At 41.3% G+C, this 27,908-nt stretch overlaps 1 protein-coding gene across 2 annotated transcripts; it reads left to right on the plus strand.

Annotated features, from left to right (window-relative positions):
* On the plus strand, nt 1-27,578 carry hepacam (hepatic and glial cell adhesion molecule). 2 transcript variants are annotated; one of them, XM_003226312.4, is made up of 7 exons: nt 1-533; nt 16,906-17,247; nt 18,407-18,688; nt 21,128-21,221; nt 23,440-23,513; nt 23,953-24,023; nt 25,284-27,578. In XM_003226312.4, exons 1-7 carry the CDS (start codon nt 446-448, stop codon nt 25,587-25,589), a joined length of 1,257 nt encoding a protein of 418 aa, XP_003226360.3. In that variant the 5' UTR covers nt 1-445; the 3' UTR covers nt 25,590-27,578. The 2 variants fall into 2 exon arrangements, with proteins under 2 accessions (XP_003226360.3, XP_062817337.1); XM_062961267.1 differs by lacking the exon at nt 1-533 and adding an exon at nt 633-655.
* Nucleotides 27,579-27,908: the final 330 nt, after the last annotated feature.

The raw sequence follows: 27,908 nt of genomic DNA on the forward strand, positions 1-27,908 counted from the left end.
TAGCACTTGCCTGGCAGATCACTCATTTTGGGGAATTGTGGGTATGATGTGGCAGGCGTCAATCTCCCTAGGAACTGTGGGAGAAGTTACAAAGAAGTCATCTGGAATTGAGAGCCGCCTCGTCCAAGGAGCTTCAAACCAGACCTTTGCTGCAAGGTTGCCTTGGGAAGTTTGGAAATATTGCTGTATCTCCAAGGGCAGTGATCTAATCCTTTGACACAGGACGCAGGGCTCATGAAGCCAGAAAACATCAGGTCTGAGCAAAAGAGAGGAGAAAAACAAAGCGAAACAACTCTCAACAACAACACACAGAGCTCTGTCTATTGAAAGAGGACTTGGCAGAGATCGGTGGTGGCGGAACCACTCCAAGCGGCACGAAGGGACGTGCCCCGGGTGGACAAATCATGCTAATTGTGTGCGAGAAGGATCTAAAACTAAACCCAAAATGAAGAGAGAAAGGGAAGTCTTGTCCAGAGTTCTCAGCATCCCGGGTTTTGTGCACGTCGCTTGCCTTCTTATACTCTACTATACAGGTAGGAAAAGTGAACTCCTCAAAGCATTTGAGGCTTGGCAGAGAGATATTCTGCGAAAGGATGAGGGTTTGGTTCGGGTGCCGAATGCCTATCTGCAAGCTGCCTATTTCCTAGGCAAAGAGGTGAGACTCATTCGAGCAATGACCTCAAATACTTTCTATATCAGGGTCTCTCTGGCACTGGGAGAGGAAAGCCTTCCACTGCATTTCAATGTAGCGAGAAAGGACTTAACCGAGCCGTTCTTTATGGAGCAGGTTATTGATCGGTGTGCCTCCGAAATCCCGGGAGCCCTTTGAACCTTGTGCCTTTTAAGTGCTTGCTTGTTCTGCTCTGCTAAGTTTTTAAAACAAGGCACAAGTTAATCCAACATCTTTGTGGCAAGAGAAGTAGAGCCAGAGGAGAGAGGCGCATCATTCCATGGTGCTTTGCAGAAAAGCATTGCAATGCTTAACATGTCAGTAAAAGAGCCTGTGCTTTGAATGCCGGTCCTAATTTTTAGGCTCAGGTTTGACATACTAAAGCAGATCTGAAAGCAAACTTGCCATTTTAAACCATTGCTTTAAAGCAGGCATGGGCAAACTTCGGCCCTCCAGGTGTTTTGGACTTCAACTCCCACAATTCCTAACAGCCGGTAGGCTGTTAGGAATTGTGGGAGTTGAAGTCCAAAACACCTGGAGGAACGAAGTTTGCCCATGCCTGTTTTTAGAACATACATCAGTAGAACATACATTTAAGGAGACACATATAGGATTGTACAGATAGTTATGGTTACTTCTTACTTGCTCCTGTTATGTAATGTACCTCATTCATTCTGTAAGTGATTGTGTGCCAGTTGCAGCCTGCCTAGCGAAAACATCCTGCTGCATCTGAGGATTTGCAATTCTGTAAAACTGGATGAATATTTTAATATTCTCTGTTATTTGTTCAGGGTTCGGGCGCAAGGAGGGCTGCGTTTTTCTCACTATTTCATTTTTATTGCATAGCTCCACTTGGGTTAGAAAAAAGGTTACTCTCAGGTTGCGGATTGCCACCATTATGATTTAGCATGTTATGCTGCAATATAAAAGTTTTTTCCCATTGTGCCTTGGTTTATGCCATTAGATATAACCACTTCCCATATACAGTAGAGTCTCACTTATCCAACATAAATGGGCCGGCAGAATGTTGGATAAGCGAATATGTTGAATAATAAGGAGGGATTAAGGAAAAGCCTATTAAACATCAAATTAGGTTATGATTTTACAAATTAAGCACCAAAACATCATGTTAGACAACAAATTTGACAGAAAAAGTAGTTCAATATGCAGCAATGCTATGTAGTAATTACTGTATTTACATATTTAGCACCAAAATATCACGATGTATTGAAAACATTGACTACAAAAATGCGTTGGATAATCCAGAACGTTGGATAAGCGAGGGTTGGATAAGTGAGACTATACTGTATTTCACATGGACTGGATTCTCCAACAATATCTGTTTGCATATGGATTGCCCCTTGGTGCATACAAAGTATCAGGGTGGGTTTAGTTTGTACCTAATAGTAAAGCTTTTTGTGTGTCAGGAGCAACTTAAGAAACTGCAAGTCGCTTCTGTTGTGAGAGAATTGGCCGTCTGCAAGGATGTTGCTCAGGGGATACCTGGATGTTTGATTTTTTACCATCTTTGTGGGAGGCTTCTCTCATGTCCCCTCATGGGGAGCTGGAGCTGACAAAGGGAGCTCATCTGGGCTCTTCCTGGATTCGAACCGGCAACTTTCAGGTCAGCAACCCAACCTTCAAGTCAGCAGTCCTGCCGGCACAAGGGTTTAACCCATTGCACCACCGGGGGCTCCTTATAGTGAAGCTGATTGCTTAAATATATTACACAACTTTTTGTTTTGTTTTGACAGTAGTGAAAATGGAATGGCCTGGATGCTAGAAATAAAAAACCCAAATAAACAAAATGGTTAATCAGTTAGATTTCTGATTTTGGTATTTTGGTAAAGAGATGCTCATAAAATACTCATTTTGTACTTAAAGTTTTATTTTAATTACTCAGAACTGACATCTATGGTGTCCAGCAGGAGGGGCTTGCTCTTCCTATTGAAGGTTTTTAGTAGTGGAACCTGAGGAGTCAGTTCCCAAAGATATGATGGGATTTACCAAGCAACCTGCAGTGTGTGGTGCATCTTTCGCATTTTTTTCATGCACACTGGCATGCTTGGTTTGCAGGTTCCAGTGGCAGAATATACTTTATTGGCTCTCCTTTTTTCTCTTAATTTTGAAGACTACAATGGAGCATTTTTGGGGTCTATACCTCCATCTTATAAGGTCCCAGGTTGCAAAGTGGGTATGTGTCTGAAACGGACCTACATGGCCCCTTTTCTTGTTCTCATCATCACCTCATAGGACCCTTCAACACAGCCAGATAACTCAGAATATCAAGGCAGAAAATACCACGATATCTGCGTTTTACTGAGTTTATGAGTCCACACTGCATATATTCCAGTTCAAAGCAGAAAATGTGGGTTTTTATTCAGCTGTGTGGAAGGAGCCATTGAATCATGGAATTGAAAAAAGACCCCAAGAACCATCCAGTCCAACCGCCTTCCATGCAGGAACACACAATTAAAGCACTCCCAACAGATACTCATCCAGCCTCTGCTTAGAAATCCAGAGAAGGAAACTCCACGACCCTGCGAGGCAGTCTATTCCACTGATGAACAGCTCTCTTACCATCAGGAAGTTCTTTCTAATGTTTAGGTGGAATATCTTTTCCTGCAATTCGAATCCATTGCTCCATTGTGTCCTGGTTTCTAGAGCAACTGAAGACCAGCTTGCCCCCTCATCAATGTGACATCCTTTCAAATCCTTAAAAATGGCTGTCATATCCTCTCTCAACCTTCTTTTCTCCAAGAAGCTCCCACAGCCGCTCCCACAGCTGTTCCTCAAAAGGCTTGGTTTCTAAAGCTTGTACCATTTTGGTCACCCCATTCTGGACACCATCTGGCTTGTTAATATCAGTCAGAAATTGTGGTGCCCAGAACCAGACACAGTATTCCAGATGAATTCTGACCAAAGCAGAATAGAGTTGGACTATAACTTCCTTTGATCTTGACACCCCTCTTGATGCAGTCCAGAATCACATTGTTTTTTTTAGCTGCTGCATAACACTGTGGACACATGTTCAGTTCGTGGCCTACTAAAACCCCTATATCCCTTTCACATGGACTGTTTTCAAGCCAGGTGTCACTCATCCTATACCTGTGCATTTAATTTTTATTGCCTAAGTGTAATATCATACATTTCTCCCTGTTGAAATTCATTGTGTTCGGCTCAGAGAGCATGTTGTCATTATATACCACAATGGTGAGCCTGTGACTTGCCAGTTGTTTTTGTGTGTAGCTTTCCTCAGCCTTATCCAGTGTGTTGAATGGTAATAGACTGTGGTAAGGGTAGTACAAACTATCTGTAGGGTTGTTGTATGTTTTCTGGGCTGTATGGCCATGTTTCAGAAGTATACTTCATGCAACATACAACAACCCTGTGATCCTGGCCATGAAAGCCTTCGACAACACATTGAACTATCTGTAGGTTCCCCATCCTTACTATGCATTGTTCACAGACTTGGAGAAGTTCAGCTGCCGGGTTTTCTAGTCCCTCGTTTGATTTACCTCTGAGAGGGCTCCCCGTGGCACAGTGCTGCGCTCATGCCAGTGTTTTCTCTCCACTGAACACAGGGCAGTGGCAGCAGTCTGTGCGTGTTTGTCAGCAATTGTGCAGTGAGCATACTTGGGACACTCTGTCCCCGGCGTTTCAGCTGCCTGATGCTGAAAGAAGCCATGTTTCTCATTGTGGAACAGGACGTCTTTAGTGCCTCCTTGATTTCAAAACTATCTCTACAAATCCTTTCACGCAAAAACTACTTTGCAGAGAATGCAGTTCTTACCCGGTTGGTGCTTCTGTCCAGGAATTAATTAGAATTCATCAGAAGAGTTAGAAGAGGGAAACCTTTATGTGAACTTTCCCCTTTGTTTACAAGACTTCAAATACTCTGTGAGATGACCCTGCCTCCATTATGAATAATGTTGTTGCCCTATGCATGCTAATCTACATATTGCCTGCTTTATATTAATTTAGGTGTGAATTCTACCTGAATTATGGGATGTATAAAACAGCTACTAAATCAACTGTCTCAGGAGCAGAGTATGATCAAGAGCGGTGTGGAATGCACTATGTTAGAGTATAATAATGGCACTTTCATTTCTATGTCTCTATCCTCTGAGATGCTAAGATTTGTAGTTTTTTAATTTTTGTTTCTATGCTACAGAGACTTAGTGTCTCTCCAAGCTATGGAGACTTTGCAGCCAAAGTGGGATCAAAGTCCTATTATTGTATAGGGACTTGTGATGTCTAGTTATGTCATCTTCCATGTAACATGAGATATCTAGACATCACAAGCCCATCTGCAAAATTCTACACAAATAACAAAATAGTACATTAGGGAGAAAACCTCTGTCTCAGGCCTGTTTTCTATATTATTTCTCTATCTATAGGATAATGTTGTAGCTTTTTTAATCTCTCCTGCAATCTGGAGTCTATTCTGCCATAATGTCCTGCTGAACATATTGACCAAGTCTATAAAATCAGCAAATCTAATATGCAAAAAGCTCAGAGATGCCACTCAATGGCTTTGATTAAACGCCCAGGAGCCACAGTGGCATAATGGGTTAAACTTTTGTGGCAGCTGAACTGCTGACCTGAAGGTTGAGTTGCTGACCTGAAGGCTGGTGGTTCAAATCCACGAGACGGGATGAGCTCCTGTCTGTCAGCTCTAGCTTGTGAGGACATGAGAGACGCCTCCCAGCAGGATGGTAACACATCTGGGTGTCACCTGGGCAACATCTCTGTAGACGGCCAATTCTCTCACACCAGAAGTGACTTGCAGTATGTTCTCAAGTCCCTTCTGACATGATAAAAAAATTAGACACCTAAACAATGCAGTATGATCACCTTATCCACAGACTCGATATCCAAGGTTTTACTTACCCATGGTCCATAAATATTCTCCTTCCTGGGAATGTCTGTGGGCCTTTCTAGGTCCTCCAGTACTATTTTATGGTATGCTTCTAGCTTGGTATAGCCCAAAATATAGAGTTTGCTATTACAGTAGAGTCTCACTTATCCAACATTCTGGATTATCCAACGCATTTTTGTAGTCAGTATTTTCAATACATCATGATATTTTGGTGCTAAATTCATAAATACAGTAATTACTACATAGCATTACTGTGTACTGAATTACTTTTTCTGTCAAATTTGTTGTATAACATGATGTTTTAGTGCTTAATTTGTAAAATCATAACCTAATTTGATGTTTAATAGGCTTTTCCTTAATCCCTCTTTATTATCCAAGATATTCGCTTATCCAAGCTTCTGCCGGCCCATTTAGCTTGGATAAGTGAGACTCTACTGTATATGCAATTTCAAACGTCCATAGGGTTCTTGCAATGTATCTCCCACAGATATGGGAGTTGTATTGTATAACAACGTTTCTACTGGCAGGCAATGTAACTGGAGCACTCACAAGTATTTTGTAGATTTACTTCTGTAAGTATTTATCCCAAAACACCCTCTTGAATTTTTCTTGCCAGCGTAATAGTGGGGAGTATAACAACAACGAACAATGGAATGGACATTGTATTGCCAATCCATCCGATTCCTTCTCTAGCCTTAGAGTATTTTGTTTCCCCATTACTACATCCTCTGCCTTCCAGGGCTTACTGTTGCCTCGGTAATGCCTGGTCTGTGGCCACTGTTGCTATTCAAGGTACTCCCCTTGTTTGTTCGTTCCCATGAAGTCATGAATAGGTGCGGCCAGATGCGTTATGGTTGCCACTCAGTATTAAGACTCCTTGGGCCCTGCCATAAAGACGCATGCAAGCCAATGCGCTGTTGGTGAATAGAGCCATTCATCTTTTGGGGTGGCAGTTCATTGCACTCAGATTTGAGAGGAGGGAAAGCCACAAGCGTGTGCCATCATCATTGTCCATGGAATATTTACAGAGAAGTGATGAGGCTGGGAAATGTTCAGGTAGAACTCAATGCCACTCGCATTTGCAAATATTTACGGTATACAGTAGAGTCTCACTTATCCAACATAAACGGGCCGGCAGAATGTTGGATAAGCGAATATGTTGGATAATAAGGAGGGATTAAGGAAACGCCTATTAAACATCAAATTAGGTTATGATTTTACAAATTAAGCACCAAAACATCATGTTATACAACAAATTTGCCAGAAAAAGTAGTTCAATACGCAGTAATACTATGTAGTAATTACTGTATTTATGAATGTGGCACCAAAATATCATGATGTATTGAAAACATTGACTACAAAAATGTGTTGGATAATCCAGAACATTGGATAAGCGAGTGTTGGATAAGTGAGACTCTACTGTAGTTTTGAAATTTACACAGGACACCAGGATTCGAATTCTCACTCAGACATGAAAGCCCATTGAGTTACCATGGGGAAGCCACACCCTCTGAACAAGAACAACCACTACAATCCTGTTGTTCAAATGTAAAAAACAGTTTGAAGGAACAAGTTTTTTACATGCATATGGCAAACTGAACTTTGAAGTTACATGTACATTTTTGAAACTTTTCTAAAACTGCACGAAAACAGTCTGATTTATGAGGTTGGCCCGATTAGGAGACAGAAGCAGGACACATGCCGACCTTCAGTCACAGTTCTTTTCATATATATTATACTTCACTATTATAGCCGTTATTTCAAAAAAATTGCATCTATATGTAAAAATGTGTCTAGGGCCCCTTCTACACTGTCGTATAATCCAGAAGTAACAAGGACATTAAAGCAACTGTATACATGTATATCCCAAGCTGTTGTTGTGGGTCTTTTTTCTTTCTTTCTGTTGCTTCAATATTGTCATTCACTTTTTATGTCAATGAATTCCTTTATGTCGAAGTTACCTACTCTTTCTCCCCCCCCCCCCAATACCCTGACTTCATGTATGTATTTTATTATATTGAGAAAAAGAGAATTATTATTGTAACAAGAAATGTGCAAGTTGCTTATAAACTTCATAATAAAAAATATATACAAAAAAATAATAATCCAGACTTTCAAAGCAGATAATCCACATTATCAACTTTGAATTGGTTTATATGAGTCTACACTGCCATATAATCTAGTTCCAAGCAGATAATCTGGATTTTATATAGCAGTGTAGAAGGGGCTTATGCAAGTGTTATACAACTCATAGTTGCTAAGAAAATCCATGTTTCATGTTCATCTCCCACAGGGTGGCAGGGGCCGATGATACTCCCAATCACGATTAGGGGTCACGGTTAGCACAGCTGGTTAAACCGTTAGCTACAGAAAATCTTGTTGACCGGAAGGTCAGCAGTTCAAGCTGCGAGTCGGGATGAGCTCCCGCCGTCAGCCTCAGCTTCTGCTTACCTAACAGTTCAAAAACAGGTACTGCTTTGGCAGGGAGGTAAAAGACGCCCTGAAGACATGCCGGCAATTTGATCAGGAAGCCGTCCATGGACAACAGGCTCCTCAGCATGGAAAAATAGAACAACAGCACCTCTCCATGGCCGAGTCGAGCACAGCCTCCAAATGCCGGAGATGAAAACGAAGGAAGCCTTGCTTCTGTCTATGTACTGTCTGTCTTTGTTGTTGATTGTATAATGGCATTGAATGTTTGCCATGTATGAATTCTGTAATCCACTCCGAGTCCCCTCGGGGAGATAGAGCAGAATATAAATAAAGTATATTATTATTATTATTATTATTATTATTATTATTATTATTATTATTATCCCTGCTTCTCAAAAAGCCCTGATGCTTCAACCCTGCAGAGACTTATAGAATCATAGAATCATAGAATAGTAGAGTTGGAAGAGACCTCATGGGCCATCCAGTCCAACTGCCTACCAAGTAGCAGGAAATCGCGTTTAAAGCACCCCCGACAGATGGCCATCCAGCCTCTGCTTAAAAGCCTCCAAAGAAGGAGCCTCCACCACACTCTGCGGGAGAGAGTTCCACTGCCGAACAGCTCTCACAGTGAGGAAGTTCTTCCTGATGTTCAGGTGGAATCTCCTTTCTTGTAGTTTCCTTGCTTGCTCCTTCCTCCCTATGACTTCCCTTCACGTATTTGTACATGGCTATCACGTCTCCTCTCAGCCTTCTCTTCTGCAGGCTAAACATGCCCAGTTCTTTAAGCCACTCCTCATAGGGCTTGTTCTCCAGACCTTTGATCATTTTAGTTGCCCTCCTTTGGACGCTTTCCAGCTTGTCAACATCTCCCTTCAAATGAGGTACCTAGAATTGGACGCAGTATTCCAGGTGTGGCCTGACCAAGGCAGAATAGAGGGGGGGGGCATGACTCCCCTGGATCTAGACACTATACCCTTATTTATGCAGGCCAGGATCCCGTTGGCTTTTTTAGCAGCCGCATCACATTGTAGGCTCATGTTTAACTTGTTGTCCATGAGGATTCCAAGGTCTTTTTCACGTGTACTGCTATCGAGCCAGGCGTCCCCCATTCTGTATCTTTGCATTCCATTTTTTCTGCCGAAGTGAAGTATCTTGCATTTATCCCTGTTGAACTTCATCTTGTTATTTTTGGCCCATCTCTCTAGTCTGTCAAGATCATTTTCTGCACCAGGGTCCCTGACTTCTGCACCAGGGTCCCAGTCAGTGTATGAAGGAGTTGTCAAGATCCCTAAAAGTAGATTAAAGTGTTAAATGATTGCAGACACCTCCTGATTTAGACATTCCAATACTATGGCTACATCAGGGGTCCCCAAACTAAGGCCCGGGGGCCAGATGTGGCCCATCAAAGCCATTTATCCGGCCCCCACAGCACAAGGGAAGAAGGGGGTTGGGCTAAATGACCCAAGGGGTCTCTTCTTCTCTTCCAACACTTATTATTATTATTATTATTATTATTATTATTATTATTATTATTATTATTATTATTAACATTGAGGCTGGGTGGCCATCTGTCAGAGGTGCTTTGCTTGTGCTTTCGGTACACAAAGGCAGAAGGGGATTGGACTCAATGACCCAAGGGGTCTCTTCCAACCCTCTTTGTTGTTGTTGTTGTTGTTGTTGTTGTTGTTGTTGTTGTTGTTGTTATTGCTCGGTGGCCAACTATAGTCCGGCCCTCCAACGGTCCGAAGGATCATGAACTGGCCCCCTGTTTAAAAAGTTTGGGGACCCCTGGGCTACATTTTCAGCAGTGGTGTCTGACGATAGCTGGGTTGAGTTTCCAAGGCGAGGGCCATCCCAAAGAAATCTTCTGGGTTCCACTGATTCTGTGCCAAACCAGAAGCCCCACTAACCAAGACTGGGAAGGCTCCACTGTCTCTTGCTGCTTTTGTCCAGCTGCTGCTGCCTCTCTTTGCCAGCCCCTTGATGGAGCCTGCTGAATCACAAACACTGATGTTCCTTACACCGTGGCCTTTTAAACTTGTGCCAGGAAGGAACTAAGGCCAGCAACTGGATGCTTTGTCCTTGGCTCCTGGCAGTCTCCTTTCTGCCCCCCAAGAGCTGGAGCCGGTGCCTAGGAGACCAATTCCCACTCACCCCCAACCCCCTTCCTGCAGGGAATTACTGTACCCTAGATACAGAATGTACTTTAAAAAGGAACTCAACCTTTAGCTGCCAATGCCTACTCCCCCACCCACCCCTTAGCAAGGAACAAGAGATTTTGGGATGCTATTCATAGTGCCCTAGCTCTGGAAAAGGCTACAAAAGAACATCTAGTCTAACCCACCTGCTGTGAGAGGGGACCACCCATCTTTCTTCTCTTCCCTCCCCATCAGATTTAGCCATTTCAGACAGACCTTGCAACTCTAGCAGGCCTTTGTTCAGCTGATGGCTGGGTTTTTGGTACCCCAGCAGGACTCACCGGCATTGATGCTTTTCCCTGGGTCTGTAAGCTGCAATTTTGAATCCCCACAAAGCTTCCCTTTCAGTGTTGCCTGGGGCTTGCCATGTCGGATTTTCCACAGTGCCCGGGACCCCCACTGTTGCCACAAGGGTGTTGTGGTTACTTGGAAGAGCAGGTTGTCATAGCCACACAGGGGAAGGAGGAAAGGAGGCTGTGGTCATTAAAATACTTTATAAAAAGGCATTTCTTTAGCAGAGGCTTTGTTAACTGTACAGAACTTGAAAAAGTTTTTTTTTTGTATTGCAATTCCCAGACTTCTCCATCTAACATAACTCTGGGAGATGTAACATTTCTAAGTTGCCTACCTGTTTGTGGGCATGTGTGTATAGAAAAATGCACATATCCCACTCATGTCAATATTTTTCTGCTAAGAAAATCTTTTCTATGTGTCTTGAACTACAGTTGTTCCTCCCCTTTATGAGAATTAGGTGTGTAGATCTTCTGCAAAATTGGAAAAACTCCAAATATCTCTGATAGAGTTATGAACCAGGCTGAAGCCCATTTTGGAGAAAGGATGGAATTGGTGCCCTAATTATCATGTCTGTTTTGGTAACAGAAATTTGATGACAGGCATTCTGCGATGGTGGCATTGACAAAGCTGGATGCCATTCCTTCACAGTGAGTGCCAATGCATCCTTAATAAGGATAAGAAGACAAAACATCAGAACTTTGAGAGGAAGAGATTAGTCGGAGTGGAAGCTACATTATGGAGAATGTGAAGAGACAGTGTTCATGGCTGCAAACGAAAGTTGATGTTTGCCAGCTGTGTCCCAAAACCCCTTCATCCCCATGTAGGGCTGCTTTTACCTTAATAGAATGACAAGGCCACATATATCCAATGTTACATCCATCTTGACTCAGATATTATGTTAAGTTAAATTAAAAATTCTATTAAAATTACCTCGTCATTCTTGATGGTATGTTTTCCCTTCCATTTGCACCAGTCCCAAGAGAAGGGAAGGAAAGTGAACAAGAGGGATGGAGAAAGAGAATGGTCTGCATACTAATAGATCTCATGACTTTGGGGCTTGTTTAAGCTCTTTCTTGTGGCTCTGTGTACGACTCCACATCTAACATTTAATTATCACCCAGCTGATTCATGCTCCCCTCTGCAGCATGTCAATACTAGTGTTGTTCAGATCTCAGCACTCAGGCTGTAGGCCAAAGTCATTTGGAAGCAGCTTCTGTGATACTGAGGACTTGTTCTCTCCTCTTAACCTTCCTGCCAAAAGCGCGCATCCTATATTATTATTATTATTATTATTATTATTATTATTATTATTATTATTATTATTATTTTGCACCTGGTTTGGCATTCACACAGCCCACCTTCTTGACTTCGGATTGCGAAGTCATAACAAGAACTCCCCATCTACAAGAATTCGGCTGCAGGAGCAGAGCTTAAAACATCTGGATTGCTGTGAGTTTTCCGGGATGTGTGGCCATATTCCAGAAGCATTCTCTCTTGACATTTCATCCACATCTATGGCAGGCATCCTCAGAGGTTGTGAAGTCTGTTGGAAACTAGGCAAGGGAAACAAGGCATATATTTGTCTAATGTCCAGGGTGGGAGAAAGAACTCTTGTCTGTTGGAGGCAAGTGTAAATGTTGCAACTGGCCACCTTGATTAGCATTGAAAAGCCTTTCAGCTTCAAAGCCTGACTGCTTCCTGCCTGGGGAAATCCTTTGTTCGGAGATGTTAGCTGGCCCTGGCCCTTCCACAGATATATAAACCCCACTTGCCTAGTTTCCAACAGACCTCAGAATCTCTGAGGATGCCTGCCATAGATGTGGGCAAAACATCAGGAGAGAATGCTTCTGGAACATGGCCATACAACCTGGAAAACTCACAGCAACCCAGTGATTCTGGTCATGAAAGCCTTCGAAAACACTTAAAACAACTGTTTTGGATTACAGTTCCCACAATTTCCTTGACAGCATGGCTGGTGATCATACTGCTTGTATGTATGTGTCTGGTGCCTATAGGGAAATACTTTATACTCTATACTCTATACATAAGAGAGTACTTCTTAACCTGAGAGGCAGGACAGATCTCAGCATCTTACCTCTAGGTCTGTGATTCTCAACCTGTGGGTCCCCAGATGTTTTGGCCTTCAGCTTCCAGAAATCCTAACAGCTGGTAAACTGGCTGGGGCTTCTGGGAGTTGTAGGCCAAAACAGTTGGGGACCCACAGGTTGAGAACCACTGCTTTAGGTTAAAGAGGTGATTTCTTTAAAAAAAAGGATGATGTTGACCTCCATTAAATACTGCACATGTACTAGTTTATATGCATAGAGGCACAATGAAAAGTGATTTTTATAATTTAAATATAAACACGGTCTACTTTGTTTTGGGGTGTAGACAATTGTTAGGCATATGATGGATTGTAAGATAAAAAAGCCCATTCTTCTGAGAGTGTGGTGCCACTTTCTGGTTTCTTTGGGGCTAATTAGAATTTGCTATTGCAAACCCAACCTCAGGTTACTGTATGTAGGCTCTTTGGGCTCTCAATGCTGAGAGTTGAAATGTTGCTGCTTTTAACCAAGACTGATCCTGCTGCCCTATTTTGCCCTGTTTTTTCATTGTTCGAGTGTTAATCTAAATGCCAATGAACTCATTCTTTTGCAGAGACATGTTTCTGTATTAACAGTGTGATACTATAGCAGCCCTTCACATTCTCAGTCTTCTGGTGCTAAGGAACGGAAAGGTCAGAAAGCTGTACTCCCATCACTTTGCCTGTGTCTTTTTAATGTAAAGCCTGCATCCTCCTTGAACCTGTGCCATTTAGAACTAGGGTTTGAATAATTTAATCAGTCCAGCTGAACTGTGCTGTTTTCAGGTGCAGTGAACCAGGTCACTGCTTTTTAAACTGTGGGTCCCAGCCCCAAATGGGTTCCCTTGAGCTCATTATTCAACTCTGATGTAGATTGGTGAGGCAGTATAACTCTGGCAGAGAATTCTCGATACCTTCCCTAAACTGTCAATCCCAAATTTCATAGGATCGAACCATGACAGTTAAAGTGGAGTAATAACATCATCCCCAGTGTGTTTGATCCAGTGTGATATAAGAGCCAGAGTGGCATAGTGGTTTCAGTGTTGGACCAAGACATTTGGAGACCCATGTTATTTATTTATTTATTTATTTATTTATTTACAGCATTTATATTCCGTCCTTCTCACCCCAAAGGGGACTCAGGGCAGATCACATTACACATTCAATGCCTTTTAACATAGAACAAAGACAAACAAACATAGGCTCCGAGCGGGCCTCGAACTCATGACCTCCTGGTCAGAGTGATTCATTGCAGTTAATTGCAGCTGGTTTGCTCTCCCGCCTGCGCCACAGCCCGGGCCTGTTTGAATCCGGGCTGTGGCGCAGGCTGTTGAGTAGCTGCAATAAATCACTCTGACCATGAGGTCATGAGTTCAAGGCCAGCCCATGGCGGGGTGAGCACCCATCAATTAAAAATAAAAAAATAGCCCCTGCTCGTTGCTGACCTAGCAACCCGAAAAATAGTTGCATTTATCAAGTAGGAAATAAGGTACCGCTTATAAATAAAGTGAGGAGGCAAGTTTAACTACACTAGAGTCTCACTTATCCAACACTCGCTTATCCAACATTCTGGATTATCCAACGCATTTTTGGAGTCAATGTTTTCAATATATCGTGATATTTTGGTGCTAAATTCATAAATACAGTAATTACTACATAGCATTACTGCGTATAGAACTACTTTTTCTGCCAAATTTGTTGTCTAACATGATGTTTTGGTGCTTCATTTGTAAAATCATAACCTAATTTGATGTTTAATAGGCTTTTCCTTAATGCCTCCTTAATTATCCAACATATTCGCTTATCCAACATTCTGCCGGCCTGTTTATGTTGGATAAGTGAGACTCTACTGTAATTTAAGACCTGGAATGAGGAAGTGCCATCAGAGTGGATGATGAAGCAGCTGCTCCCCCCTGTGGCCAGAATTGAACATCCCCTCAGGAGAAGGTTAAATTGCCTCTGTCTGTCTCGGTCTCTGTTTGATGTGTTTATGGGCATTGAATGTTTGTCCTATGTGTGTATAATGTGATCTGCCCGGAGTCCCCTTCGGGGTGAGAAGGGCGGAATATAAATACTGTAAATAAATAAATAAATAAATAAAATCCCCATTGAGTCACGGAAACCCACTGGGTAACCTTAGGCAAGTCATATTCTCTCAGCCACAGAGGAAGGCAATGTCAAACTCACTCTTTTCCAGGAAAACTCCATGGGGATGGGGTGGGGAGTTGGAAGTTCTCCCCATATGGCCCATACTGGGTCCGATCAAGCATGCCACACACCAAATCAGTCCCAGAGTGTTATTGTGACCCACCCATGATAACACTATCCATGGTAACGCCATCCATGTCGACTGGAAGGTTGGCAGTTCAAGCCCAGGTCAGGGTGAGCTCCTGTCATCAACCCAGCTTCTGCTCACCTAGCAGTTCGAAAACAACAATGTCAGTAGATAAATAGGTACCACTTTGGCGGGGAGATAAAAGGCACCCTGACAGATATGCTGGCAAAAATCCGACAATGGACAACAGGCTCCTTGGTGTGGGAAATGAAACAATAGCACCTCCCCATGGCTGAGTCGAGCACAGCTTGATAGCACCTTGTCTCTGTTTATGTACTGTCTGTCTCTGTCAATTGTATAACAGCACTGAATGTTTGCCATATATGTACCTGTAATCCGCTTGGAGTCCCCTCGGGGAGATGAAATATAAATAAAGTATATTATTTTAATGTCATTATTTTTTATTTTATAAAGAAACATAATACATTGAAAGTGGTGGAACAATATATTGATAGGAAAGTGAGGGAGGTGAAAGGGTTCTGAAAATAGGTGAAGAGAGAAAACCGGAAAAAGGGGGGGGGGAGAAAGAAAAAAGAAAAGAAAAAAAATTGGTTGACTTCCCATCTTGACCTCGGAGTTTTCTTTTTCGTTGATTACATATTGGTATTTTCCTGTTGTCTCTTTTTGCTTGAACCATTTTATATTGTAGATTAGTCTATTGTGAAGTCCATTCTTCTTTTTATCATGAATTTTATGAAGTTTGTGCAGTCTGTTTTATTTTTACCCTCTCTTATTTTTTATGTTAGCTTATCCATTTGTATCATGTCCAAGATTTTGATTAACCATTCCTCAGGAGTAGGACGTTTTTTCCCTTTCCAGACTTTCGCTATTGTTAGTCTGGCTGCTGTGCTTATGTAGAAAAATATTCTGTTCTCATTTTTAAAAAAATTTGAATTTGTAAAGCTTAGTAAATACATTTCAAGTTCTAATTTAAATTTGATTCCTATGATTTCCTGTGTTATTTGATGTATTGTCTTCCAAAATTCTTTTAATTTCTCACAAGTCCACCATTGATTATAAAATGTCCCAATTTTTTCCCACATTTCCAACATATATTAGATTTCTTTTTATTAAGTTTTGATAATTTTTCTGGGGTGTAATGCCATCTGTATTGCATCTTGTACCAGTTTTCTTTAATATCCGTTGCAGCTGTATATTTTAGTTTCTCTTTCCAATCTTTTGCCCATTTTATCATACATTCTTTTATGTATTCCTCTTCTGTTGCCCATTTTAGTAGTTGTTGATATAATATTTTTATTAACTTTTGGTCTTTTTTCATTATAATTTCCCATGTTCCCATGTTATTATATTATTTATCAGATCGTTAGGATTCCACTATTATTTATTTTTATTTATTTACAGTATTTATATTCCGCCCTTCTCACCCCGAAGGGGACTCAGGGCGGATCACATTATACACACATACAGGGCAAACATTCAATGCCCATAAACACATCAAACAGAGACCGAGACAGACAGACGCAGAGGCAATTTAACCTTCTTCTGAGGGGATGTTCGATTCTGGCCACAGGGGGGAGCAGCTGCTTCATCATCCACTCTGATGGCACTTCCTCATTCCAAGTCGTAAATTAGTTAAACTTGCCTCCCACTTTTATAAGTGGTACTTTATTTCCTACTTGATAGATGCAACTATCTTTCAGGTTGCTAGGTCAGCAACGAGCAGGGGCTATTTTTTTTATTTTTAATTGATGGGTGCTCACCCTGCCACAGGCTGGCTTCGAACTCATGACCTCATGGTCAGAGTGATTTATTGCAGCTGCTCAACAGCCTGCGCCACAGCCCGGCCCACTATTAGTCATTATTGTGAACTTTCTACATGGTTACAATGGGATTAAAACATGCCCAACTACATTTTGATCAGGCTAGTGTTGGTTTCAGACAATGCCTCAGTTGGCAGCATGACTACTAGTTCCTACATGTGATGCATCCCTTGCTGCTTAATCTGGAGCATTTATCCACTGATTTCCCCATCATTTTGCTTCTTACTAGAGATGCTTGAAGGAGTCAATATCACCAGCCCAGTGCTGCTAATTCATGGGACAGTTGGCAAGCCTGCCCTGTTGTCCGTCAGATACACCAGCACCAGCAGAGATAAGCCTGTGATCAAATGGCAGGTGAAACGTGACAAGGCCGTGACTGTGGTGCAGTCCATCGGCACTGGGATCATTGGTAACCTCCGTCCAGAGTACAAAGATCGGATTAAAGTCTTTGAGAATGGCTCCCTGTTGATTCATGAGCTGCAGTTGTCTGATGAGGGGACGTATGAAGTGGAGATCTCCATCACCGATGACACTTTTACAGGGGAGATGAACATTAACCTTACAGTGGATGGTAAGTGTGGCTTTGGAAATGTCTCAAACATTGGTAGGGATCGTCCTGCAGGCAAAACATCACAATGACAAAGCTATGTCACTAACACAAGGCACAGCCATGTAAAAAATTGCAATGATGGCCCACTCAAAGGTTCCTCTGTTGGTAGATGGCTGTGATGCAATAATAATAATAATAATAATAATAATAATAATAATAATAATAATAATAATAATAATTTTATTCTTGTACCCCGCCTCTATCTCTCCGCAGGGACTCAGGGCGGCTTACAAATGCAAAAGAGTATGCATACAAAAACATCAAATACCGAAAACGCACAAATGAAAAATTAAAACATACGATTAAAATCAAACCATTAATAAGACAAAGTTAAAACGCAGCAATAAAACATAAGGATGGGCTGATCAAAGTGCATTAAGTGAGACTTGTAAACATGGAGGAAGTTAAAAGTGCTATAAGAACATGGGGGAGAACCCAAAAGTGAGTTGAACGCTGAGGCTATATAGAGAAATTACCCATGTGGATGCAACCGATCAAGGATAACAATTTGTACAAGAATTTAACATTCAAGTGGGTGGTACTTATTGAAAAGCCTGTGTGAACAGCCTTGCTCTAAATTTTAATACCATTTATCTTGATAAATCTTTTTCTTTTAAAGTCCAATCATGATGGTCTCAATAAATTTCACTAAATTACACTAGGTAACAAAATTTGAAAAAAATTATTCCTGGTTTGAAAGTGTTATTTCTTGTTTACCGTGTGGTCCTTACTTCTACTCCAGAAACTTCATTCTACTCCAGACGTTCTACTCCAGAAACTTCGTTTTTGTGGCTGCCACAAACTATGTTGAATTGGTTGAGACTCTATGAAATAGTCATTGAAAAACTATAGCAAAATGTGTTTTAGGATGTCCTGCAAAACAAAGATGTATAGTTTAAGAAACATTTCTTATGTTTTTATGATAGAGCCAATTAGGAAATGACATTTATAACCCAGGAACAAAAATCGTGTTACATAGTGTTACTGTTATATTGCATTAATCAAACCATACCTGTGGACTTTAGCTGGAAGCCAATAGGGTGCTATTGTTAGAAAAGCATCAAATGATATCCTATGGTTCCCTTTGCTAGGAATTTAGTTGGCTTCTTTATTTTCGCAGTTCCAGTGTCCAGGCCTCACGTTGCCCTGGCGTCTTCTACTGTTCTGGAACTCAGTGAATATTTCACTCTGAACTGCACCCATGAGAACGGCACCAAGCCCACCTACACCTGGCTGAAGGATAACAAGCCCCTGAGCAATGACTCCCGACTGATCCTTTCGCATGACCAGAAGGTACTGACTTTCACCAGAGTCCTCATGGCTGACGATGACACGTACAGTTGTCTGGTGGAGAATCCCATAAGTTATGGGCGCAGCACCCCTGTAAAACTGACAGTATACAGTAAGTATAGCCAATGACGATATGGGGCCCAATGTTGGAAACTAGGATTGGTGGGAAAGTTGGGGTTTCTTTGCTTATTAACTATTGGGTGGTGTGAAAAGTTCTGAAATCTGCAAACCCAAACCTATCTGGCATTGCTGATAGCACTATTCAATCATTTATTTTTATTTATTTGAAGAGTATCAAAAGTTTGTAGCTTCGTGAGTCACTGGGATTTCTAAAGATCTTTCACAAAGCTACAAATCCCCACATTCCCTGGGGTATTTCCATGGCAGTTAAAGTGGAACCATATGGATATACAGTAGAGTCTCACTTATCCAAGACTCGCTTATCCAACGTTCTGGATTATCCAACGCATTTTTGTAGTCTATGTTTTCAATACATCACGATATTTTGGTGCTAAATTCGTAAATACAGTAATTACTACATGGCACTAAGTAGTATTGAACTACTTTTTCTGTCAAATTTGTTGTATAACATGATGTTTTGGTGCTTAATTTGTAAAATCATAACCTAATTTAATGTTTAGTAGGCTTTTCCTTAATCTCTCCTTATTATCCAACATATTTGTTTATCCAACGTTCTGCCAGTCCGTTTATGTTGGATAAGCGAGACTCTACTGTAACTTCAATGTGGACAGCACACTGGAAGAAAGGAAAGGTATAAATAAAATTAACAACTGTGAAGATACCCCTGGTCTTTCACCGGCGCTGATGCAATGGATAGAATGATTGCTGCCTGGTGATAGATGCCTTTTTGAAGCCTTTGGTAAAGGTAGAGGTTTCCTCCTGACATTAAATCTAATTGTGTCCAACTCTGGGGGGTGGTGCTCATCTCCATTTCTAAGCCGAAGAGCCGACGTTGTCTGCAGACACCTCCAAGGTTATGTGACTGGCATGACTGCATGGAGCGCCATTACCTTCCTATTTATTTATTTATTTATTTACTACATTTATATGCCGCTCTTCTCACCCCGAAGGGGACTCAGAGCGGCTTACAAATCAAATGTACATACAATATGTTAATAGCATAGCACAATATAAGCAATTAAATTACTATATTGTACTATATCATTTTATGGTAATATTATTAGTAATATTACATTTAATATATAATTAATATTATATTATATTATTAATTAGTATACTATTGTATTACATTATAATATTATTATGAATATTATAAGTACATACAATATATTGTATATTTATAAATTATTGTATATATATACTGTATGTATATATATATATATATATTCCTACCGGAGCAGTACACATTTGCATGTGTACACAGAAGCTGAGGCTAGCAGTGGGAGCTCATCCTGCTCCATGGATTTGAACCGCTGACCTTTCAGTCAGCAAATTCAGCAGCTCAGTGGTTTAATCCGCTGCACCACTGACTGCATTTGAAGCCTTATGTCTATTCAAATGTAATGCTGTTTTCTGTATCACCTTCCTTTGGCACATATCCCATGGCCATCTGGTTGCCTTGGCCAAAAGAGACAGAGCCCATGATAGACTGTCCCACATGTTGTTGAAATCAGTGGGGTGTTCAGCTCATTGCAGCCCTCTTTCATTTGTTCGCACTCCACTTCCTGGAGTCAGGGAATCACCCCACTCTGCCAATGTCAGGACCAATGTCTTTTCTGCCACTGGCTCAAGAGCTTGAATTTGATCTTGGGCAGGGTCATGTGAAATGGGTCAGCTCAGCTGCACTTGGAAGCTCCAAGCCCTTCCGACTGGCAAGGGGCAGGCAATGCCAAGGAAGGTAGAAGGATCTCCATGGCATCCTTCAGAACAATCACTTGAAATATTGCCTATAAAACTCAAGCTGTAGTTATCAATCACGGGCCGGCTGAGGCTGAATCTGTCTGTGCAGAATGTATTCAGATGGTGCTCAGCAGTAGTTTTCCCTCGATTCCCCACATTGTGAACTACTGGTTGCTGCAGGAATTTTTTCATAACATTATGAAGTAGTTGTGACCAATGCTCACAAAAGTTTGGACTATGACACCAAGAGCCTTCAGCCAGCAAAGTCAATGCAGACCTATTGCTAGCTGAAAGTTATTGAGTGTTGCATCCCTTAAAAAAATTATTATTATAAACACAGTTGTTGAACCTTACTAGCTCTGTAATGCTAAGATTTTCGGAACTTAAAATATTCCAAGCCTTTTCACTTAGAAAAAGCATACTGTTCAACATTTCACAGATTCTAGGACGTCTGTGGTCAGACAACGTCATAATGTAATCAAGATGGCAAACGTTATTAATGAGGAAATAAAGATGAGCTCGGGGAGGATGCAGCAGCTTCCTCTTGCCTAAGCCAACTGGGAAGGAAAAGATTAAATCCTGAAATCAGGACCAAACTTAAGCAAGAACCTTACACCGCTAACAGGTTTTCCCTATCCTCTAAGACTTCTCTGTTCTTTCTTTTCTCTAGGAAGGAGTTCCCTCTACATAATCCTCTCTACTGGAGGCATTTTCCTTCTAGTTACATTAGTGACTGTCTGTGCCTGTTGGAAGCCATCAAAGAAGTAAGAGCTTTAACATATTTTTGTGTCAATCTGCTATCAAAAATACAGCCCATTTATTTAGAGATAGAGGCAAAGAAAGTATCTGTAGACACCTCGAAGGTCATGTGGCCAGCATGACTGCATGGAGCGCTGTTTACCTTCCCGCCGAGGGAGTATCTATTGATAGCCAGCCACACGTGCATGTTTTTGAACTGCTAGGTTGGCAGGAGCTGGGGCTAACAGTGGGAGCTCACCCCCATCCTGTGGATTCAAACCACTAACCTTCCGGTCAGCAAGTTCAGCAGCTCAATGGTTTAATCCATTGCGCTGCCACGACAATGGGTTAAGCCATTGAGCTTACTCATTGTTACACCCCTGGCAGCGAGAGCACTGAAAACCAACACAGGGACCAATACAATATAATATCTTTATTGAAGCAAATAAAGTTCCAAAAGAAAATAAGCAGAAAAGTTGAGCAGGCAATTGACCTTTCAGGAAAGATCAAAATTAGTCCAATAAGTGAAAGTCTTATGTCCCATATTAAGGTCCAAAGTCCAGAAACCGAAACACATTCAACCTCAATTTGAGGATTAAGTGGGGAAAAGGAGCAAGGTAGCACAGATGAGTTCTCTGGAGTGAATGTCCAAAAGCAAGATTTCAAGGCAAGGCACGAGCTAGATGTACTGGAGCTGAAACGCAGTCCAAACTTGGGCAAGAAGGTAGACCAGAGCCCAGTCTACTCAGGAGTAAGCGCGGCATCAGACCACTTGGGATTCAGGAGCTAGAGATGATGATGTTTCTCAGTGAGAAGTAACGTTGACACCGCAAAGGAAAGTTCCCAGCGCAATACTTTTATTGAAGTCCATAAGCTCCACCAAACCAGGTGCCTGACTCCCTAATTCTTCCCAAGAGAACTGAGCTTGCCATAGTCACCGCGCCAGGTACCTGACTCCCTAATTCTTCCTAAGAGAACTAAGCTTAGCCATAGTCACCATGCTCCGCTAATCTGGCGCTTCTCCTCAAGCTTTGTCTCTGCGATCTCTCTGTTTTCAAAAAAGCCCTGCGATCAAACACTAACCCGTCAGGAGAATTTGGGAGAGCCGGCACTGTTTCAAGGGCATCCTTAATTGGCACTGGCTCAGCAATGTCAATAGAAGGCATCTGGAAAGGAGTTGAATCTTGCTGACGTGGAAGAAAACCAAAGTCTTCTTCGTCCTGGTCAGCAATGGCCACAGGGTCAGGGGCCAAAGGTGCCTGAGGTATCACACTCATAGTGGTTCTTGTCCCCAAGTTGAGTACCTGCAAAGTCAAAGAGGTGCCCCATTATCATCCATAGATGCAGTTTAGATAGCACAGGGCCTCATTAATCAGTATTTATTTGGTCACTGCTACTCTCGCTATAGGAGCAATGGAAAAACCAACTCCAGTTCAAAACAAATAAAAAGCTCTGAAAAATTTAGAAAATAAAGTTAATCACAACACATGTGCTGTTAGGACTGAAGGTTTATACAGTTATAAAGTATATTTAAATGCAAGCTTTACTCCCATTTGTTAGCAAATAAAAACATTCAGCTTTTACAGGAATGATCTCTCTTCCTCCTCCATACGCTTTCTTTCACCAGAATGGCTTTAGCAGATTCTAGCCATGACAGTCATTTCCTCCCTATACACCTGGCTATAAATCTCGTAACATACAATAAACAATTCCAGTTCTATCAAAGACCGGCATGCTCCATTATCTAACACACAAAACATGTACACAGCATGTTTGGAAACCTGGTAGGACGAATGATTCTGACAAGAGGGTTAGCTTGGAACTTGAAAACATTAATTTTGGATTTATAACTTCCCTGGCTAGTGTGGCCTGGCTCAGTCAAAATGTCATTGATCTCTTTTAAGCCATTTTATTCCTTTCAAAATGGACTTTTCTTGGCTTACTGGGTTTGTGAGAGTAACTGTTTTTTTTTTTTTTAATATTCTCTATCACATCCTTTTCACATTTACAGTTTGATGCCATCATTTAAATGTTTTCTCTCTCTGCATGAATGATGTCATTGTCAATTCCGGTGCCCCGCTCCTCACTTCTAAGTAAACATGCAAAACCAAACCAAGACAAATCCCCAAAACAATGTTCCCTTGTAGTAATATCTTTTGATCCAAAATGGAAGGATTGTGTTTTGTACAAACTGGCTTTCAAAACTCGGTAGAGTAACGCACCCTTTGGGGCTTTTTATTTTAGGAACAAGCGGAAAATGGAGAAGCAAAGCTCCTTGGAATATGTGGATCAGAACGAAGAACATTTAAAACATGACGGTAAACCATTCTTGCCAATGTTGGACCCCTCATTCCTAAGCTATTATCATTCCAGGCTAAATCCAACTGCTGGTTTCATCTAAGAGAATGGAGAATGTGTTTTCCCCAGTGCTGTTTCTGACTTACAGGGTCTTCCAAACTGGTCCTCCAGATGTTTTGGACTTTAGCTCCCAGAATTATTTATAATTGGCCAAGACAACTCAGGATTCTAGGCACTGAAGCCCTAAAACTGGAGGACTAGTGTTTGGGAATCACTGCTTTAAACTCTTCTTACAAAAATATAGAATTCACAAAATGAAAAAGCAAACAAGATTCCCCCCCAATCTAGTTAGGCCCTTGAGCCTGACAGACTCTTTCAGCATCCTTGTCTCTTCCATGCTCAGGATCTTTTTTTATTTGGATTACGAGCAGAACACTGACCTTTCTTGTTTTGATGCAGTTGACATTGTTCCTCGAAGTGGAGAACACGAGCGCAAAAATCCAGTGGCTTTGTACATCCTGAAAGACAAAGTAAGTCCCAAGTACTGAACTTGTAAGAGATGTGGCACCTTGGTATCAGGTGCACCTTGTAAGGACCACATGAGAGTTGCATTATAAGAACTATAATGGTTTCTAATTTGCTTCCAAATACAGTTCAAAGTGTTGGTCATGACCTGTAAAGCTCTACATGGTTTGGGTTCAGGAGAACTGATGGACTGCCTTTTTCATATGTTTGTTGTTGTTGAGTGCCTTCAAGTCACTGCAGACTAGTTTTAGTTATTTATTTCATCACTGCATCTGAAGAAGAGTATTTATGGCCATGAAACTCCTGTGAAAATACTACCCTGTTTCCCCTAAAATAAGACATCCTCAGAAAATAAGACCTAGTAGAGGTTTTGCTGAATTGCTAAATATAAGGCCTCCCCCTTATATTTTGTTTGGAAGCATGCCCGCCAAAGAGAACACCAGAGCATGCAGGATTGGTAAATGTACGTACCATAGAGTGTTGTACATGGAAATATTGGTAGTAACAAGAAATTCTTGATAGGATTCACATTTTGTCTGGTTATGCTGGCTTGTGATGACAACTACTGTACAGTATATAATAAATGTTCATTTTTTTTGTTCAACAATAAATGTGAATTCTTCTTCATAGAAAAATAAGACATCCCCGAAAATAAGACCTAGTGCATCTTTGAGAGCAAAAATTAATATAAGACACTGTCTTATTTTCGGGGAAACATGGTAGTCTTGTAGGACCTGCCACATTTCTGATACAAAGCTGATTTGTTGTCAGAAGAGAGTCCAAACCTTGCAGCAGCACTCCAGAGACAGAGTCACCCCTTAATGCCATGGTTCTCAACATGTGGGTCCCCTACAACTGCCAGAGATCCCATCCAGTTTACCAGCTGTTAGGATTTCTGGGAGTTGAAGGCCAAAACATCTGGGGACCCACAGGTTGAGAACCACTGCCTTAGTGTCTCCGCAAGAGGGCATGATGTCCCCACATCCCTAGACCAGTTTGTTAAAATATTTTCATTCTACCCTGTATCTGTAGTATATAGTCTCAACAGTGGTTCATGCAGTGATCATTTAAAGCAACAGTTGTAAGAACAAGAGCACCTGTCAAAACTCTGAAAGGAAAATTTGAAATAGACCGCAGTCCATAAAACAATAACATTTACTTTTCCATTTGTGCTTTTTCAGTGGTCACTGAAATGTCTTGGTATGGACTATGATTTTTGCTCCCAGCACCTGACTTCTTTGTTTGATCTCTGTTTCCCATGAAAGGACTCTCCAGAAGGTGACGAGGAACCCCGTCCTGATTCCCCAAAGGCAGCCGAACCCTCTCCTCCCAGCTACTCAAGCTCTCCGCCTCCTCCTGGGAGGTCGCCCGGACTGCCCGTTCGGTCTGTGCGTAGATACCACCGCTCCCCAGTCCGGTCTCCAGCCAGCTCCAGAACACACATATCCCCCACTCGGTCCCCCAACTCACCGGGACGCACCCCAAACACCACGCGTATGGTGCGGACTGCTGGGGTTCATATCGTCCGGGAACAGCAAGGGGAGGGAAGCACAGTGGAAATCAATGCATGAAGGCTGTCTGCAGTCTTTGTACTACTGTGTACATTTGTGTATATAGCAAGGAAGCCTTGCCGTGCCTGTGAATGTTTCTGGGGGTAGCTTTGGGTTGGCCCTGGGCATTTTTGCACATGCAAATGCATGTTATAGGGGAGACTCCTGGGCTCCGCTTGTAGATAAAGGTGGGCATCACACAGCATTCTATTGGCTGGTTGGACCCGCTTTGCAAGGTTTACTATAGATTCAATGCTCCTACTTCTGTACATTGTTAAAGGCACTAACCTGCAATTGTTGTAACATCCAAGAAGTAGCACACAGGTGTTACTAAAACCTTTCCTTCTGAGAGTGAGGCCCCACTAATTCCTATCAAGCCCAGTATTTTCTGTCCATCATGAGTGAGAGAATGCACCCAGTGGGAATTCATCTGTCCCAAAGCTTACAGTGGTCTTCAAGATTGTCTTCAACATCAATATCTCTTTGAAGATTTTAAAGGCTGATTTTAAAGGCTTATCCACTGGCATATCCAGATTTATTAAAAAGCCCATAAAATCCCAAATTTTGTTCTGATACTTTTTGATTTTATTTTGGAGATTATCATAGAACATTTTCTTTAAGCTCATAATACAACCAGATAGTTTTAAAATCAGCCCACCTGGTCAGTTTGTTTTAACCCAGTATGACATTTTTTTTTAAAAAAAGTTAAAAATAAGTCAAAGGCACTGTGGAGCTTTTTGTCTTTTGCTCTTTAATGGTAAGGAAAATGCGGGAAAGTTACATATGGAAGATACCACTTGTTTGGACCCCTGATAAAATTCAGTGAAATGGGCAAGACAATTGCACAATAAATCCATTATTTGGAACCTTTGTTTCTCAGTGGCCAGTTACACAACAGTATCCAGTCTTCTGTTACAGGAAAACAACACTGTAAAAAGTCACAGGGCAACTTAAAGACTAATAGATCTGTTTTGGAACATGTTTTTATGAATTTTGAACCTTCTTTGTCAAATGTAGCCCTTTTTGTCTCTCCTAGCTTCTTGCACAGATGCTTAAGTAGGATTCTCAATTTAATTTCTCCATAGCTTGAAATAACTGCTTTTTTGGTCTACAACTCCATGCTGGCTGGAGGATTTTAGCAGCTGTTGTCCAAACCAATTGTTTTTCCAGCTCTAAATGTATTTAGACAAACATATACTCTGGCCTATTTGCAAAGTCAGTGTTGGTGACAGTAGGTGGCAATGTTGTACAAAGTGATGCTCAATGTTATTCAGCCTCTTAAGAGGCATCTGCCTTGTAGAATTAATACAGTATGATACAACTATAACTTCCAGGGTTCCATGAAATGGAATCCTGGGAGTTGTAGTTTGGTGAAGCATCAGCAGTCTTTTGGAGAGAAGGTTAAAGGCCTTGTAAAACTAGAACTCCCATGAGCTACAGATCCCAGGGATTCATAGAAGACAATAAATATCAGAGTTTTTATGTTTTGATTTTAGTTGGCATCAATAATAATAATAATAATAATAATAATAATTAAAAAAAACACTTTATTTGTATTCTGCCCTCTCCCCCCGAGGGTGGAATACAAATAAATGGCAAACAGTCAATGCCAGATACATTCAAAAATACAAAGTACAGTAACAAACCACTCAAAAAAGAAGCAACATCTATAACAAAATTATTATAAAAATTAAATAATGACATAGCCTACCAATTAACTTTCATCGTACATAAAGACATTAGGCATACATTATATAAAACCACACTTAAAGCTCCTTCAAATAATTATTAAAATATTATGTGAATATTATGCGCATAATATTTTAACAATTATCAGATGCAAGGATGTGTTGTGTGTCATCTCCCAAACAGTAAACACCATTATATATCATATGGACGAAAACTAATTAGCATTGCATGTCAGCCATCCAGTACAGCCAAATACGAAATACCGAGGCATACTATCCAACAAATATTGACCACTAGAGCAAATAAACTGTTGATAAATTAGTCCTGCAGATGTTGTGGCCTTCATCTCCTAGAAGTCTCAGTCTTCATGGCTCATGGTAAGCGATTGTGGGTATTATGGTCCCAAACCATCCAAACTGTGTTGTCCCTTTGAAATTGAATTGAGATATTATGGTATGTATGCATGCAAATACATACCCAAAAAAAAACCAAGTTATTGGTTTTTAGAAAACAATATTTGTTTTCAGATCTTCCTTGATGCTGGGGTAGGAAGTGCTTGCTTTGGGTCCCTGCTTATCTGTGAGGCTGACACATCTCACCTGCTGTTCATCTCCTCAAAATTTCCTGCCTGCTTTACAAAATGCTCCACTG

Source organism: Anolis carolinensis, unplaced genomic scaffold (genome assembly GCF_035594765.1).
Source record: "Anolis carolinensis isolate JA03-04 unplaced genomic scaffold, rAnoCar3.1.pri scaffold_8, whole genome shotgun sequence".
Classification (NCBI taxonomy): domain Eukaryota; kingdom Metazoa; phylum Chordata; class Lepidosauria; order Squamata; family Dactyloidae; genus Anolis; species Anolis carolinensis.